The sequence below is a fragment of the Amblyomma mixtum genome, chromosome 2, assembly GCF_055824585.1.
Source record: "Amblyomma mixtum isolate Tamu chromosome 2, ASM5582458v1, whole genome shotgun sequence".
NCBI lineage: Eukaryota > Metazoa > Arthropoda > Arachnida > Ixodida > Ixodidae > Amblyomma > Amblyomma mixtum.
The window spans coordinates 103,418,459-103,431,872 of NC_143013.1; the positions used below are offsets into that span (position 1 = coordinate 103,418,459).

General features: G+C 48.2%; 1 protein-coding gene across 1 annotated transcript; it reads right to left on the reverse strand.

Moving 5' to 3' along the window:
• Positions 1-1,520: 1,520 nt before the first annotated feature.
• On the reverse strand, positions 1,521-10,824 carry LOC149360351 (uncharacterized). Its single transcript, XM_089567841.1, has 5 exons — positions 10,045-10,824; positions 8,837-9,139; positions 7,679-8,008; positions 4,641-4,939; positions 1,521-1,806 (listed from the first exon to the last, which is right to left on the reverse strand). The coding sequence occupies exons 1-5, from the start codon at positions 10,822-10,824 to the stop codon at positions 1,521-1,523; spliced, it is 1,998 nt and encodes a 665-aa protein (XP_089423967.1).
• Between the last annotated feature and the right edge of the window lie 2,590 nt (positions 10,825-13,414).

Here is a 13,414-nt window from a genome sequence, read left to right on the forward strand (position 1 = left end):
AAATGCGAATGAACCAGTATCACCTCAGGCGGCTGAGTTCTACAGCTTGTCGAACGATTTTGTTCTTAGCCCACTACTCTTCTTCATTTACATCAGAGACTTCATTGATGCGGTTAGATCAGCCTGCCGATACTTATGCGGGCACTTCGGCCTGTACAAGGCCATCCGTCGAATCGGAGAACTTGGCTACGAAGTCGTTCCCGACAGAGTCGCAGCATCCTAACAGCGCAGCGAACACGCAGAAGTACATGAAGTGCGCCTAAAGCCTTACGATGTGCGCTGATGAACGCTTTAATTCTGCATTTTAGGTGTTAATTAGACATTCTGACGAGTTTATTTTCTCCATCTTTCTTTCTTTTCATTGTAAAGCATAGGACCGATGCTTAAAGACAGGGGTAACTCCTGAACTACTTGTAACGTTTGCTCATGTTGAACGCCTTCAGCAAGCTGCCTTATCACTCTGCGGCGCGAGATGCGGACCAGAATTATCTCGAATGACCGCAACCATGCGCAATAATTCTACGTTGTTCGAGGTTGCAGTGGTTGCTTTGCGTGCGGAATCTCAAAACTGCTTTTATTAGCTTTAAATTTAGATCGGCCGAGAGAGGCGGTGGTACTGGTCTTCCAGGACCGCCGGAAACCCTTGTTGCTATTGCTGCCGTCATGTTGCTCACTTCCTTGTGAGCTCAAGACAGCCCAATAAAGAGCGTCTTCGGGAAGCCTTTTGGTGCCTTCCTGACTGCATCATGTGCCTCGACCAATACGTGAAAACAGTGTAAGTGCACCTATCCGTTTTTTTGTTTTTAGGAAATATTGCTCCAATGTGTCTACGTTGCATTTCTGGATCAGTGCGATTTAGTTGGAAAAAGGTCGTTTTTTTTTACTTGTTCAATTCTTTCTTGCAAAACTCATATTTCTATGACGCATGTTTTATTTTCATTGCTGCTTTTTCTGCCTGTTCTTGTGTATTCTAATTATTGGCCAAGGGTGCTCAAGCTCTAGTTTTCAGTATTATTGATGTGTAGGAAATAGGCATATTAATATTTTAAACCGTTTTTCCCATTCGTTTCCGTGTCGAGCCGCCGCGGTGGCTAAGCGGTTATGATGCTCGGCTGCTGACCCGAAAGACGCGGGTTCGATCCCGGCCGCGGCGGTTGAATTTCTTTGGAGGAGAAATTCTAGAGGCCCGTGTACTGTGCGATGTCAGTGCACGCTAAAGAACCCCGGGTGGTCAAAATTTCCGGAGCCCTCCACTACGGCGTCCCTCATAGCCTCAGTCGCTTTGGGACGTTAAACCCCATAAACCAAATCGTTTCCGTGTCATCCTGCAGCCTGTGTTGTGATTCCATGATTCGCGCATTCTAAAATGTGATGTAGCACAAAAATCTCTCAATTTAAGAGAAATAGCGTCTCTTAAGCGACGTGTCTCATTCAGTACAGCTTTATTATACATCAGAAAGCAATAATTCGTAAAAGCAATTATTAGTAATCGGTGTGTTAAAGCGAGGTGCTAACGTTTCCTATCGCTGCGAAGTATTTGCCGCCGCCGTTTCATTGTGGCTTCTCGTGGCCTCCTCGGTGCATCGGCAGAATTTCTGCCACCGGCTGGGCGGAAGGCAGCCGGTCTGGTTGGCGTACCAGTCCAGCCTCTGAACGAAGTCCACCCGCTGCCGAAAGCCGTCGCGCACCTCGCCGTATGCCTCGAAGTGCGCCTCCGGCAGTGTGATCACGAGGGCCCGGAGCAGCATCTTCCCGCTCACCTTGCCGCCCATCGCGGACGCGTCCTTCACCGTCGCAAGCTTCCACCTGTAGGACGCCCGGCAGGAAAGAGTCGAAGCGTTCAGCAAAGGTGCAGAGTCACGTCAGAATAGAGGAGGAATTTGGTGTGGTAAACACTGCAGACGACGAAAAACCAATGAACAAGAAGTGCAATTGACATTCGCTCTTGTTGTGGTAAACACAGCAGACGACGAAAAACCAATGAACAAGAAGTGCAATTGTCATTCGCACTGCACTTCTTGTTGTCTGGTTCTCACCCTTTTGTGTGTTTAATGGAATTAAAAAATTCACGGGGCACTTTGCCTCTCTAAAGTGCTGCCAGGCGAAGGCTTTTCCTGGTGCACTGTTTGTTTGTTTTTTTTCATGTTTTATTTTTATTTTATGTTTTACTATTGTTTCTTCTCTTATTTTTATTGTTTTTTATTTTCTTATTTTTCATCATTTTTATTTTATTTTTGTTTCTTTATATTGTTATTTTTTATTTTTTATTCCTTTCATTTTATTTGTGAAACCCAAGCATTCACTAGATGAGCCTTTATTCTTGCTCCAACCTTGAACCTTCGTGGCGGAGTGGTAGCGCCTCCGCTTCGAATGCCAAAGGCCCTGGTTCGATTCCCATCCTCGAAGCAGTTCCTTTTAAGTAGTGCCGCCGCAACGCGGACAAATCTGCCGACACGGCTGCTAACGACAGTGTGAGGCATTAAAGGCTTTCGCCTTAATAGAATATCACTGTCTACATAAAGCTAGAAAACATGTTGCTCACTGCATCGCTGGTTATCCAAATATCGAATTTTACAGATGTAGTTAGCTGTAGCTCTAATCGCATATTCCGAGAGCTTACCTAGATGAATGTAAACCGATAGATAGGCAATGGTAATTCTCCTCCATAACAAACGCCGCTTCCAGTGTTTTCTAACTACGCCTGTTATAACGAAACTGCCGTCTCTATATCCCCTTTAGACTGCCGTCATTACAGTCTCAGCTCCTGATTCACTTCAGAAGCCGGATCGGGTGTTAAATTTTAGCTTCGTTCGTTCCAAAATGAGTCCCTCGAATGACAAGCATTGTGAAATATTTCTACATAGCGACACAGCGTAATCCCTATCATCGTAACGCCTGTAACGCATGTAACCACCTATACCCTGTACAGGGGGCACATTCCCCGTCAAGCCTCTTTTTGGCCTTTTGTATTTGCCCACCCAACATCACGATGTTAAAATAAAAGCTCAATTGATTGATTGATGAAAGGGAAGCAGTAGATTCTTTTCATTTAGCTACCACGGTGCCATTCCATAGTCTCTCTTTCAGGTTTGTAGATGCGAATCAGCACTCAATTGTCCTAAGTGCGCCCACATTCCACGACAAGGCTACAAAATGTAACTCTAAGGTACGCACACTCAGATAAGAAAGTACTGTCAGGTCGATATGGGCCAAGAAGCAGCTTTAAAATTGAATCAGGTCCGCTTTTTCCTTTCTAAGCTACAGTCCTTATCTTGTGGCCGAGATACTTTCTCATGCCGTGCGTACCACCAAACGCAAAAGATGTCTATACTTGGCAATTCGGTAACGTTTTTAAAGCAATAATTGTGGGGTCGCGGCCATCACCACCACTCGGGCATCGGGTATAGTGTGAAGGGGATATCACACGTCGCTGATATTCCATTAGCTCCCGTTTTTATTATCTGATTTAGGTAAAATATCACTTATTAAATTTTTATACAGGGTGTGTCCGGAAAGTAAAGCAATTTTTTTTCGAGCGCTGCTATCGGTCTAGCGCACTAGCATCCGTTGTGTTAGGTGGAGGGACTTTCAGCATTTGATCACTGACTAGCGCAGTCGGCTCCAAGCTCTGGGAGCGTCAGGATCGCTGTTTCCGTGACACTACTGGTATTGCTATGTTACGACGTGCGATGCCATGCGCAAGCTAGCAACGGTACGCGAAGATATTCTGTGCTAAACTCAATAACAGTCTTGCCAACACCCGCCCAATGATTTAGCAAAGAGCAAAGTTCTGCTTTGTGATATTCTCAAGTTTCATAGTGGTTGAAGGCGTTTAAGGTGGGTCAGGAAGATGTCGATGAGAATACCGCTCAGGACGCCCATCAACGATCCCAATGTGACGAAAATGTGTATCGTGCTCTTGATCTTTCGAACACCGGCCGTCGAATCTCTATGCATGTGATAGCACATACTCTCAATATTCCAAAAACTATCGTGCACGACATCGTCAGCGACAATTTGGACATGTAGAAAGTGTGCGCCAAGCTGTTCGTCAGATGGTTGACTGACGACCACCATGACAAAGGCTCTAAACAAGGTTTCAGTCACGCTTTCCAGGATGCGTACAGTGCATGACAGAGCCCCTGGCAGATATTTGCTGATGCCAAAAGGGACTAGTTCAAAGAATATTTAACGTTTCTAACTATATCTTGAATAAATTTTTTTCTACGGAAAAAGTTGTATTAATTTCCGCGCAAGCCCTGTATATCGAACATTTATTCAAGAAAACCTGATTTTTAATTTCTCTGTGTCATCAAGGTGTTGAGCATTTGGAACCTATTTTTCAAAGTAGCCAAGTCGATCGAAGCCTTCAAATTTGTTCTGCCACTCGACTTTCGCTTGTCTGCGTCTCAGCTACAGCGGCAGAGCCAAATGTACAGCTGCCCTGATCAGCTGCATACATTTTAGTCGGTCAACCTGATCACGGAGAAGCTTTCCCTCGTCATAAATGGCGCTTACGCGTACATCTATTGTCTTGAAGAAGTTCCATGTACAACTATTCATTTCAAAAGGTTCCGACATGTTCCAGTTAACCTGTCATCTACTACTTTCAGACACGATGCAATGTTTTCTGTACCCACCTGGCGCACATGATGGGAAAGTTAGCCTGATTGGCTGCGTTCAGGTACTCCACCACGAAGTTGGCGAAAGACTGCACTAGCTGTGAGTGTTCGTCCAAGTCACTGCGAGCACCCAGGCACTCGCAAAATTCCGCGGGCACGAACGCGTCCCCGCAGTTCCTCTCGGGTGGCACGGTACCCATCAGGCTGAGGCCCCTCTGCGTAGCGAGGGACGCTTCGAAGCCAGCGCCCGGGTAGTGGGAAAGTGCCAGCAGGGTGGCATGCACATCGTAGGACGTCACCAAGCGACGCTGATTGACCTGCGCTCGAAGCGCAACGGTTTTGAGAAAACATTTCTCACTGGTTTAAATCGCTTTCTATCCTATCAATCTGGTATTCCGGTCTGCTAATATGGAGCCATCGAGGATAAGAATACGTGCAGTGCCGCAACTTGCATTGATGTCATTGTTCAAGAAGTCACTAACATAATGCGACAGAAATCTGGCCGTCAGAAAACCGAGTTCAATTATGAAAATTAAGCTTGGTGCCGGCCAGAAATGGCTGACACCAAAGTCATTGATATTCTCAGGCCGCGCAGCCCTGCTCAGCAATTGGAAGACGATGATACTGAAGCATGATGACTTCGGCTGCGGCTTGTCGGACGCTGGCCATTCACTGATATCTACCATTTGTCCGTTGATCTCGTAAATGAACCCGTCCCCTAACTCACAATATGTTTAGCGCTAGCAGTAAGATTGCATTCTTGATCTGCTAAAGGAAATGCATTGGTATATCTATCTAATTGCGTAGCAACCGTTCCACGTTCGCAGTCGTGTTTAGCTGGATTTTAACTTTTGGCGCATGTCAGGGTGGCCGCTGATGCCCGCCGCATTCAGCGTCAAAGCACTTCTAAAAAAAAACATGTTTTCTGTCACGACATCCACTGCAAATTAGCATAAAACGCGACACTGATATTAAGCATACACGCATACAGTTGTCCTAGCTCCCATTTCCGGTAACCTTAGTCTACCTTTTTGCTGAAATATCTGCGCAGATAACTCCGGAAGAAGCGTTGGAACGGAGCGCTTCCAAGGAAAAAAAATTTGCCGTAATTCACATCTACATAAAGAAAAAACTCAAATGACAGTCACCAGTATGTAACGCGAGATTCAGCGGCAACTGATGAGGTATTTTCATTTCGCCATACATTCGCCTAAAGCATTCGGGAGCGACAAGAAAGTACTTATAATAATACAGCACTCTTTTTAGCTTTCCTCCCATCCTCGTTCTTCGAGTAACATTCCCATCCAGTTCGCCGGTACAGGCCGCTTAGCCTCCCGGGTGCTGCGTTCCAAAGCAGGCGAGGCAGATGGAGCCTGGCCTTCCCTCTTGCCACACTCTTCCTTCCGTGTTATAAGGGCAATGGCACGGAAGGCGTAAACGAAAGGAGAGGTAACACTATTGCCCGGTTGGGTTGTTGTTCTGTTGCCATAATTATGCACCACCAACTCTCCCGCTTAAATATAGTGTTGACATCTACTCTTCCACGCTGTGTTGCGCAAGGGGCAAGCGATGTGTGCGCATTTGACTGCGTCACAGGAGATGGGTGAGTAGTATGGCGACTGGACGACTGGGCAAGTAAGAGACATTGCACGTCCTGCAGAACTCCAAGCCATTTATCTAGTTCGGCAATATCGTCTAGGGGTTGCTCTTCAACGGCCGATTTTTCTGGTAGTTTAGCAGAACGTGCTTTCCCTGCTTCAATGTTTGACCGTACGTTTGGGTGGCGGTAAGACCTTCATCGACGTCAGGTTTTGCGATGGTGTCATATTAGCTAAGCGCCAGCAGTTCAAAGCGGTTCGGTGTAGGCAAGACACCATTTCAGGACTCCTTCATTGGCTTCAGGCGAGCACCCTTGGAGCGTTTGCGCCGTTTCTGTATGGCGCGGCGCTTCACTGGGCAGGAGTTGGAAGCAATATCGTGATCGTCCTTGCGACAAAGGCCGCAGCGATGTGGCTCAGAATCAGAAGCCGTCTTAGAGTTGTCTATGGGTTACGGTCAAGACGCTCCCATATGTTCTGACCGGAAGCAACGATAACATCAAACGACTCCAGGTTTGTAAAGGTGGTGCTGCAAGATGCCCTCATAAAATAATAATAAGAAGCAGAGGTAGGCAGTCTTCGTTTCACGGAGGAGGTCTACGTCGAATTATGAGCGCACCCAAACAGTGACGGTGTTCGTGGGGCGATGAATTGCGAAGAATTGAAATCCATGTGCTCTAATGCACTTGTCGAAGGTTGGTTGAAGAGGATGGTTTGATAAAATTGACACTTCGAAGCACTCGCGCGTCTTAACCACCACCTCGTATAGGGGCGGTACACCAGGTTGAGACAAAAGGCGGCCTCTCTGCTGAGAGGTTTCTTGGAAGGTTGTCTCACACTGGCCTGTCATTTCGGCAGCACATTTGGTCGGAAAAGTACAGCCTGGAGGACGAAAGTGTTCCATCGTAGCCCTAGATCACTGCAGCTACGGAGCGGTGGGGCCAACCCTGACCTCGGCGAAGGTCACCGACTACGGGTAAGGCGAGTCTGCCATCAGATGGCGGCTAACCACTGCACGCTGCACAGCTGCAGCGACGGCTTGGGAGACCATCGCTTGACAAGTGGTCAAAATTGACGGAACGCACTGGAGACACGTCCGATCCAGGCTGCACCACATCTTCATTCCCAAATAAGATTGCGCTAAATAAGAGTGCAATTTGTAATCTATGCATTCCTCATTTTCGAATATCTAGAAGCTATTGAAACTGCAATCATTGAGAAAAACTGACTAAGTGATCATCTGATATGACTAAGAATTCATAGTTATTATATTTTCTCCTTAAGTGGCAAGAGAAACACTACGCAGTCTCTTTAATTATTACATAATACGCATTTCTGAATGCACATAAAACGCATGCCACTGCTCTCTTTCGAATGCTCATCTAGTATCTGCAAATTAAACGAATTGAATTTCAAACTAATAATTTCTTGGAAAACCGCAGGCTGAGTAAAGCCTACCTCTAGGTTGACAGCCACTTGTGGATAGCGTCGCAGCAGCTTCGGCGGCAGTACCACGAATCCTGCGGGTGTCTTGTCTTCGTGTCGTCCAATATGTGTAGAGCGGCTGACACCGAACCGGGCGCCGTGATCGCTAAGAACCACCAGCGCTGTGTTCTCGAGAACTCCCTGCTCTTCCAAGTCTCGCAGAAATCCGTGAACGGGACCGTCGAGTACGAGTAGCGCTTGATGGTTGCTGTGTGGAACGTCCGACAACCAGACGTATGCGAACACCCGTCGGTCGTCCTCCGCATTTAGTCGGAGCACGTCGCCGACGTAGTCGAGGTAAACCTGCACACAACCGTTTAAATATAATGAGTGGGGCCAAATGAAACAATCTGTAAAATGTAGAAGCAGCACGGTACCCCAAGGCAGGGCGACGACCATCCCCATTGATCTTCAATTAGACCTCTTCTAAGCCCGCTTTGCCCTCCCTAACACGATAAAGTTCGCGTTGCTCACTGGCAACGCTTTCACTGCCGTCTGATGAATACGGTTGCTACAGGAAGAAGCACGCTACCGAACTTCCTGGGCCACCGAGTGGAATGGATTCCAATGCCTTATCTGTATGTCGCTGACGGCAGTAGTTAATGCCCTAGTTTTTGTTTTCAGTTTCGGTTGGAGAACGACAATTTGCCGAGGCATTTTCTGACGCGCACTTGCGCTAAGAATGCCATCCCCTAAGTATAACAATCATCGCAGGAAAGTAGTCCTTTAACTGACATAATGGTTTGCTTCATGTACGCTGAAGTTTTCTAATCGGATTCTCACTCCCTTTTCCGCATTTGCCCTCCACCGATTTATTGCTTTCGAGCAACATGAATGCCTCGTACTGAGAAAACTGTTTGTCAATGAAGACTACACCTCCTGCCATCAAGGAATACATTATTTTCTTTTAAAATGGCTCGTATTGTGAATGATAAAGATCTATCGAAAACTTTGTGCCTACTGACACCTCCAGCGGTATCTACTTAGAGATAGATCACGAATCTTTCTTTCTCAGAAATTGTTCAATTTGCAATCTTAGCATCCTTATTAGTCCGCCACCCACATGCAGCTCGGTGGAGGTAAGTATTATGGTACACTTGGCTCGTAAAAATAACGCCTTTAGGGCATCACCTGCGTCTTGAGACGAGAGCCCGCGCAGTAGTTATCAAGCTCTTCCTTTTCATTCATGGCGAGCACGATAGGCCTTGAATAGTAGTCGGCAGGCGGATCCAGGAAACCTCTGTAGGTTGGGTACACGAACAGTCCGTACTGGGCCATCTCCTCAAGGAAGAGAGTGACATAACCGCGCTTGGCGAAGACACCCCACAAGTGCGGCAGGTCGTCGAAGGTAGAGTGCCGAAATAGCCTGTCCACGTCATCGGCAGCCGCACCGGTCAACATCGGGATCTGGTTGCCGAAAGAACTCTCGCCCACCTGCTGTCACAAATTTGGCTTTAGGCACACTGCGGTCACTGGTAAGCACCGAGACTCAGGTGAGAGCAAGGGAGGAAAGAAGTGCGCTACATTCATGTGGACACGCAACAGCTTAGCTGCAGCCAGTGGTTTTTTGAAGGGAAAGCTTCACTACGGAACCTCGGGATTCAATCGTGCACCGAGTAGATTTGACCTTTAGTTGAGTTAGAGGTCGAACCATTAAACACAGAAAAAGAAATTGAATCAATATCCGTGACTGGGAGTCGACCCCGCGGCTGCGCGAAGAGATCTCCTTTAATGGCCGCTCAGCGAGTCCACTAGGCTATCGCCGCAGCCAACCCGCCTTATGTTAAACAGCACCACACTCTCGCACTGTGCACTGGACAGCGTCCACTTCATCAACTTCCATCTGCTCCGTCCCGCGGCACTGCCTGCTCATCGCCGTCTTCTACGCAGCACAAATCCGTGCTTTTGCTCCGATTCGAATGTAGTAAGCATTCTCTGTAGTTGTTTTTTTCTTTGATGCACAACTGCAAAGATATGTTCGCGGCGCGCTCAAGGAAAAAGCCTTCACTATATGCACACAAACATACGGAAATGACAACTGCAAAGATACGATCGCGACGTTGAAGGAAAAAACCTTCACTATTAGCACGAAGAAACATATGGAGATTAATGTTTGAGGATTATAAGGGAATCTAAATCCCATAACCTATGCAGCACTTTAGTTGACGCTCCCGTACCCCTAAATCACGCGCACTTCGTGTCGTCCAAAAAACCAGCGTGGTGGGACGAATGAACAGATTGGCAGGGGCGGTATACTGCTACCTTCTCACGGCTCTCTCCTCTTAAAATACTCTCCCAATGGCTACCGAATGTCCCAACTACATCGCTAAATTTCACACCTTGTTGTAGCCCAGGAGCTCGAAGGCGTTCAGTTCCTCCATCAACAGCTTCCGCGTTCGCTTCATGTGACGGTTGAAATTCATTCGCGACGTTGAGTCGATGCCAAGGACAAGCACGTTGACGCCGCTGTCTTTTCTGGCTCTGCTTCCTGGCTCCTTCGTTTCCTTCCGCTGCGGAAGCAGGAAGTAGTCGGTGAAAAGCGTCTCTATTCCCGCTACGCATGTCACAGCCACGTATTCCTCGGACAAGGCCTTGCCGAAGAACATGGGCCGGCTTACGCCGAGATCATATCCCCAGTCTGGAGTGCTCGATGTACGATTTCTCAGCACTTCTCGGTACGTGCACTGCGCGCGTTTTGCAGACTCGGCGCCGTAGTACTCTGCCATGCGGGTAGCGTTTAGATACAGGACGTTTCCGCGGCGGTAGACGACGGTGGCTCGGCGGCCAGGACAGCGCCAGTGCAGACTCGTGTCGGTCCAGTTGGCGTGCCGTATAGTCCAATGGAAGGACGGGTAGAGCGGCATTGTGCAGCCGGGCGTCTCGAAGAGCCGGTCGATTGGTGACACCGTGCGAAAATAGCGCACGAAGAAACGAACCTCGGCCTTCATGAAAGGGTACAGGAGAGCCGGATAGACGCAGAAGACGAATAAGCCTTGGCGCCACGACAAATTGCGAAGCAACTGCATAGCGCATTCTTCTTCTTCTTCTTCTTCTAGGTAAACAGAGATGCGATGCTTGAAATGCTTGGCTGTGTTGGCCTCTGAGTCGCACCGAAGCATTCTAAAAGCGAGGGTTTGTAAGAAGTGTGGCTCTTGTGAAATGATGCTCAAAAACGTGATTTTAAAATCTGGGCAGCGAAATAAATTCAATGAGAGATTTGTAAACAGAAAAAGTCAGTAGACGCCTAGGTCTATTGCACAAGAAAAAGAGGAAGAATGAATGGCGAACGTATTATGATATAAGAAAATGAGGACAGAGCACAGTTTTTGGCAAGCCAACCTCAGCAATCAGGAAGGAATTTCTGTGCGGGGAAGGAATTACTTCTTACCCTGCATTCAATTGAAGGGGCCACAACGCATGTTACAACAATAACACTGAAATGTAGGCCCTTCTGCTGATGATAACTAAAATATGTTCGTGAAAGAGTGACAATAAAACTGAAAATGCCCATTAAGATTAATTCAGTGCTAGACAATGAAAGAAGAAAGCCAGACGAGATGCTGGAAGACAAGCTTTTCGTTAATGAAAGCGACAGCGGGCGCGCGCGTGAACAAGACTTTTAAGGCTAAAGCCTTTAATGTCTCCTCGCTGTAAGCTGCAGTTGTCGACAGAAATGTCACGCTTTTCAATTGGCAGGCCCGTGCAATTTTCTTTTCATTCTTCTCTCAGTCAGTCGCAACATAGGCAGGCTCACGAGATTCCCCCGGTGACAGCGAAGACGGCAGCGTTCCATGGTTCGTTCCGTCACTACAGCACTTCTAATTTGCACGCCAAGGCACATAAGTTGACTTCTTTCATGAAATCCCATTTCACGTAAAGCGCGATCTACCAGCCATTTGTGGCCGGCGGGCTGAGCGGTTCGTAAAGCAGCCTCCCAGGAAGAATGAGTGGGATTGGGGGTGGGGGTACTACCACTGGGGAAGGACATTCCCAAAGGTAGTCGAAAAGTGTGGATCTGGGCACGCCACAGGTGGTACAATCAGGAGGAAAGGTGGGGTACGAGAGAGAGATGTGGACTGCATGCGTTAGCGCTGACAACGGTGAGCGAACTCTCGCGATCAAAGATTAACTGCCACCTGCACCGAAGGCAATCGCTGTATGAGATCTTCACAATGCCTTTTTCCTTGTTAGCGAGGTAAGCGGCTCTTAGCTTTGCGAAGAGCATTCCCGCGCCTTCCGATCCTCTCTCAAGGTCTCCATAGGTGCTGGCGCAACAAGAGTTGAGGCGGCAGTATGGCAATGTATCGCAAGCGGAAAAGGGCGGCGGATGCTGCCAACGTCTCCGCGTCGACATCGGCCACTGGTTCGGTTGCCTTGAGGAAAGGAAATGTACCTGTCTCCCATATCTCGGTGGACACCTAACCCTCGCCGTAACGGGAAGGGAGGAAGAGGGGAGTGAACGAAGATACCGTATTTCAGGTGTCCACCGAGGTATGCGAGACAGATACATATCCTTTCCTCAAAAGCCAAGTTACCGACGCGCAAGGCGTAGAACCGAACGGGCGATGGCGTTCTGTGGACTCCCTAGCAGCGTTGCAAGACGCTGTCGCGTTTCACTTAATACTGTAACAACACATCAGTGACACAAGCAGCAACACCGCGCCTAAGGCTTCCGCCTCACTGCACTTTAGGTCAACAAAGTGCCCCCTCGCACCGCAATGACCCAACCAAAATCCCTTGGACTCATCTAATTTAAAAGCAGCACCTGATACCTCACAAAACTGTTCAGTCAGATGTAAAGCCTCAAGTGCACTCCTTTTGTCAGAACAAAAGAGGACGACGTCGTCAGCGTAGGCTATGGGCGGCAGTATTGCTGAGTATCTCAAGCGGAAAAGGGCAGCGGATGCTGCCAACGTCTCCGCGTCGACATCGGCCACTGGTTCGGCTGCCAGCATAAGGAGTGGCGGTGACTTACCGCAGAGAGGCGTCGCCCATAGACGTACGGTCGGAACTTGCTGGTGGCTCAAATTACTGCAACACATCCGTCGTAGAATAATTGGTCTAGGAGCGCGTAAGTGTTCGACTAACATAACTGATGACCGGCTCTGCACGGTCTTGCCACAGTACCACTACCGATCCAAGACCAACATTGCTGGCATCAGTCTTGATCTTCGTGGCTGCGTTTTCATCGAAGTGGCCGAGAATCGGAGTACCTTGTAGACGGCTGCGGAGCTCGACGAAACGCAGCGACAATTTGGACCAATCTGAAACACGGACAAATACGCCTTGCTCGTCGGTAAATTGCTTTTTGAGGAAACGAAATGTATCTGTCTCTCATATCTCGGTGGACACCTAAACCTCGCCGTAACGGGAAGAGAGGAAGATGGGAGTGAACGAAGACACCGCATTCACTAGACATACCACTTACTTGGAGCATCACTATACGATCCCTTTAATTGGTTGCATGAGTACTATCCGAAGTACAATTGGCCCCGTTTTAAATTCGTGCATTGTGACGTCACGAACATTTTGACCTATTGAAACAAGGTCAGTGTAGCTACGGCGCGACGGCGGCCACCTGGGGTCTCGCTTTGGCTGTCGGAGTGTAGCTTTCGCAGCAAAAAAAAAGCCAAATGAGAACAACCAAGGGGGGGACGGGGGGGGGGGGGGGGGGGCACTTTGTTGACCTAAAGTGCGGTGAGGTGGGAG

Coding starts and splice junctions, on each gene's coding strand:
- LOC149360351 (XM_089567841.1), bottom strand. CDS start 10,824: ATGCTTCGGTGCGACTCAGAGGCCAACACAGCCAAGCATTTCAAGCAT. Junction 9,140..10,044: donor AGCTCCTGGGCTACAACAAG/GTGTGAAATTTA, acceptor TTGTGACAGCAG/GTGGGCGAGAGTTCTTTCGG. Junction 4,940..7,678: donor AAGTGGCTGTCAACCTAGAG/GTAGGCTTTACT, acceptor CTTCGAGCGCAG/GTCAATCAGCGTCGCTTGGT.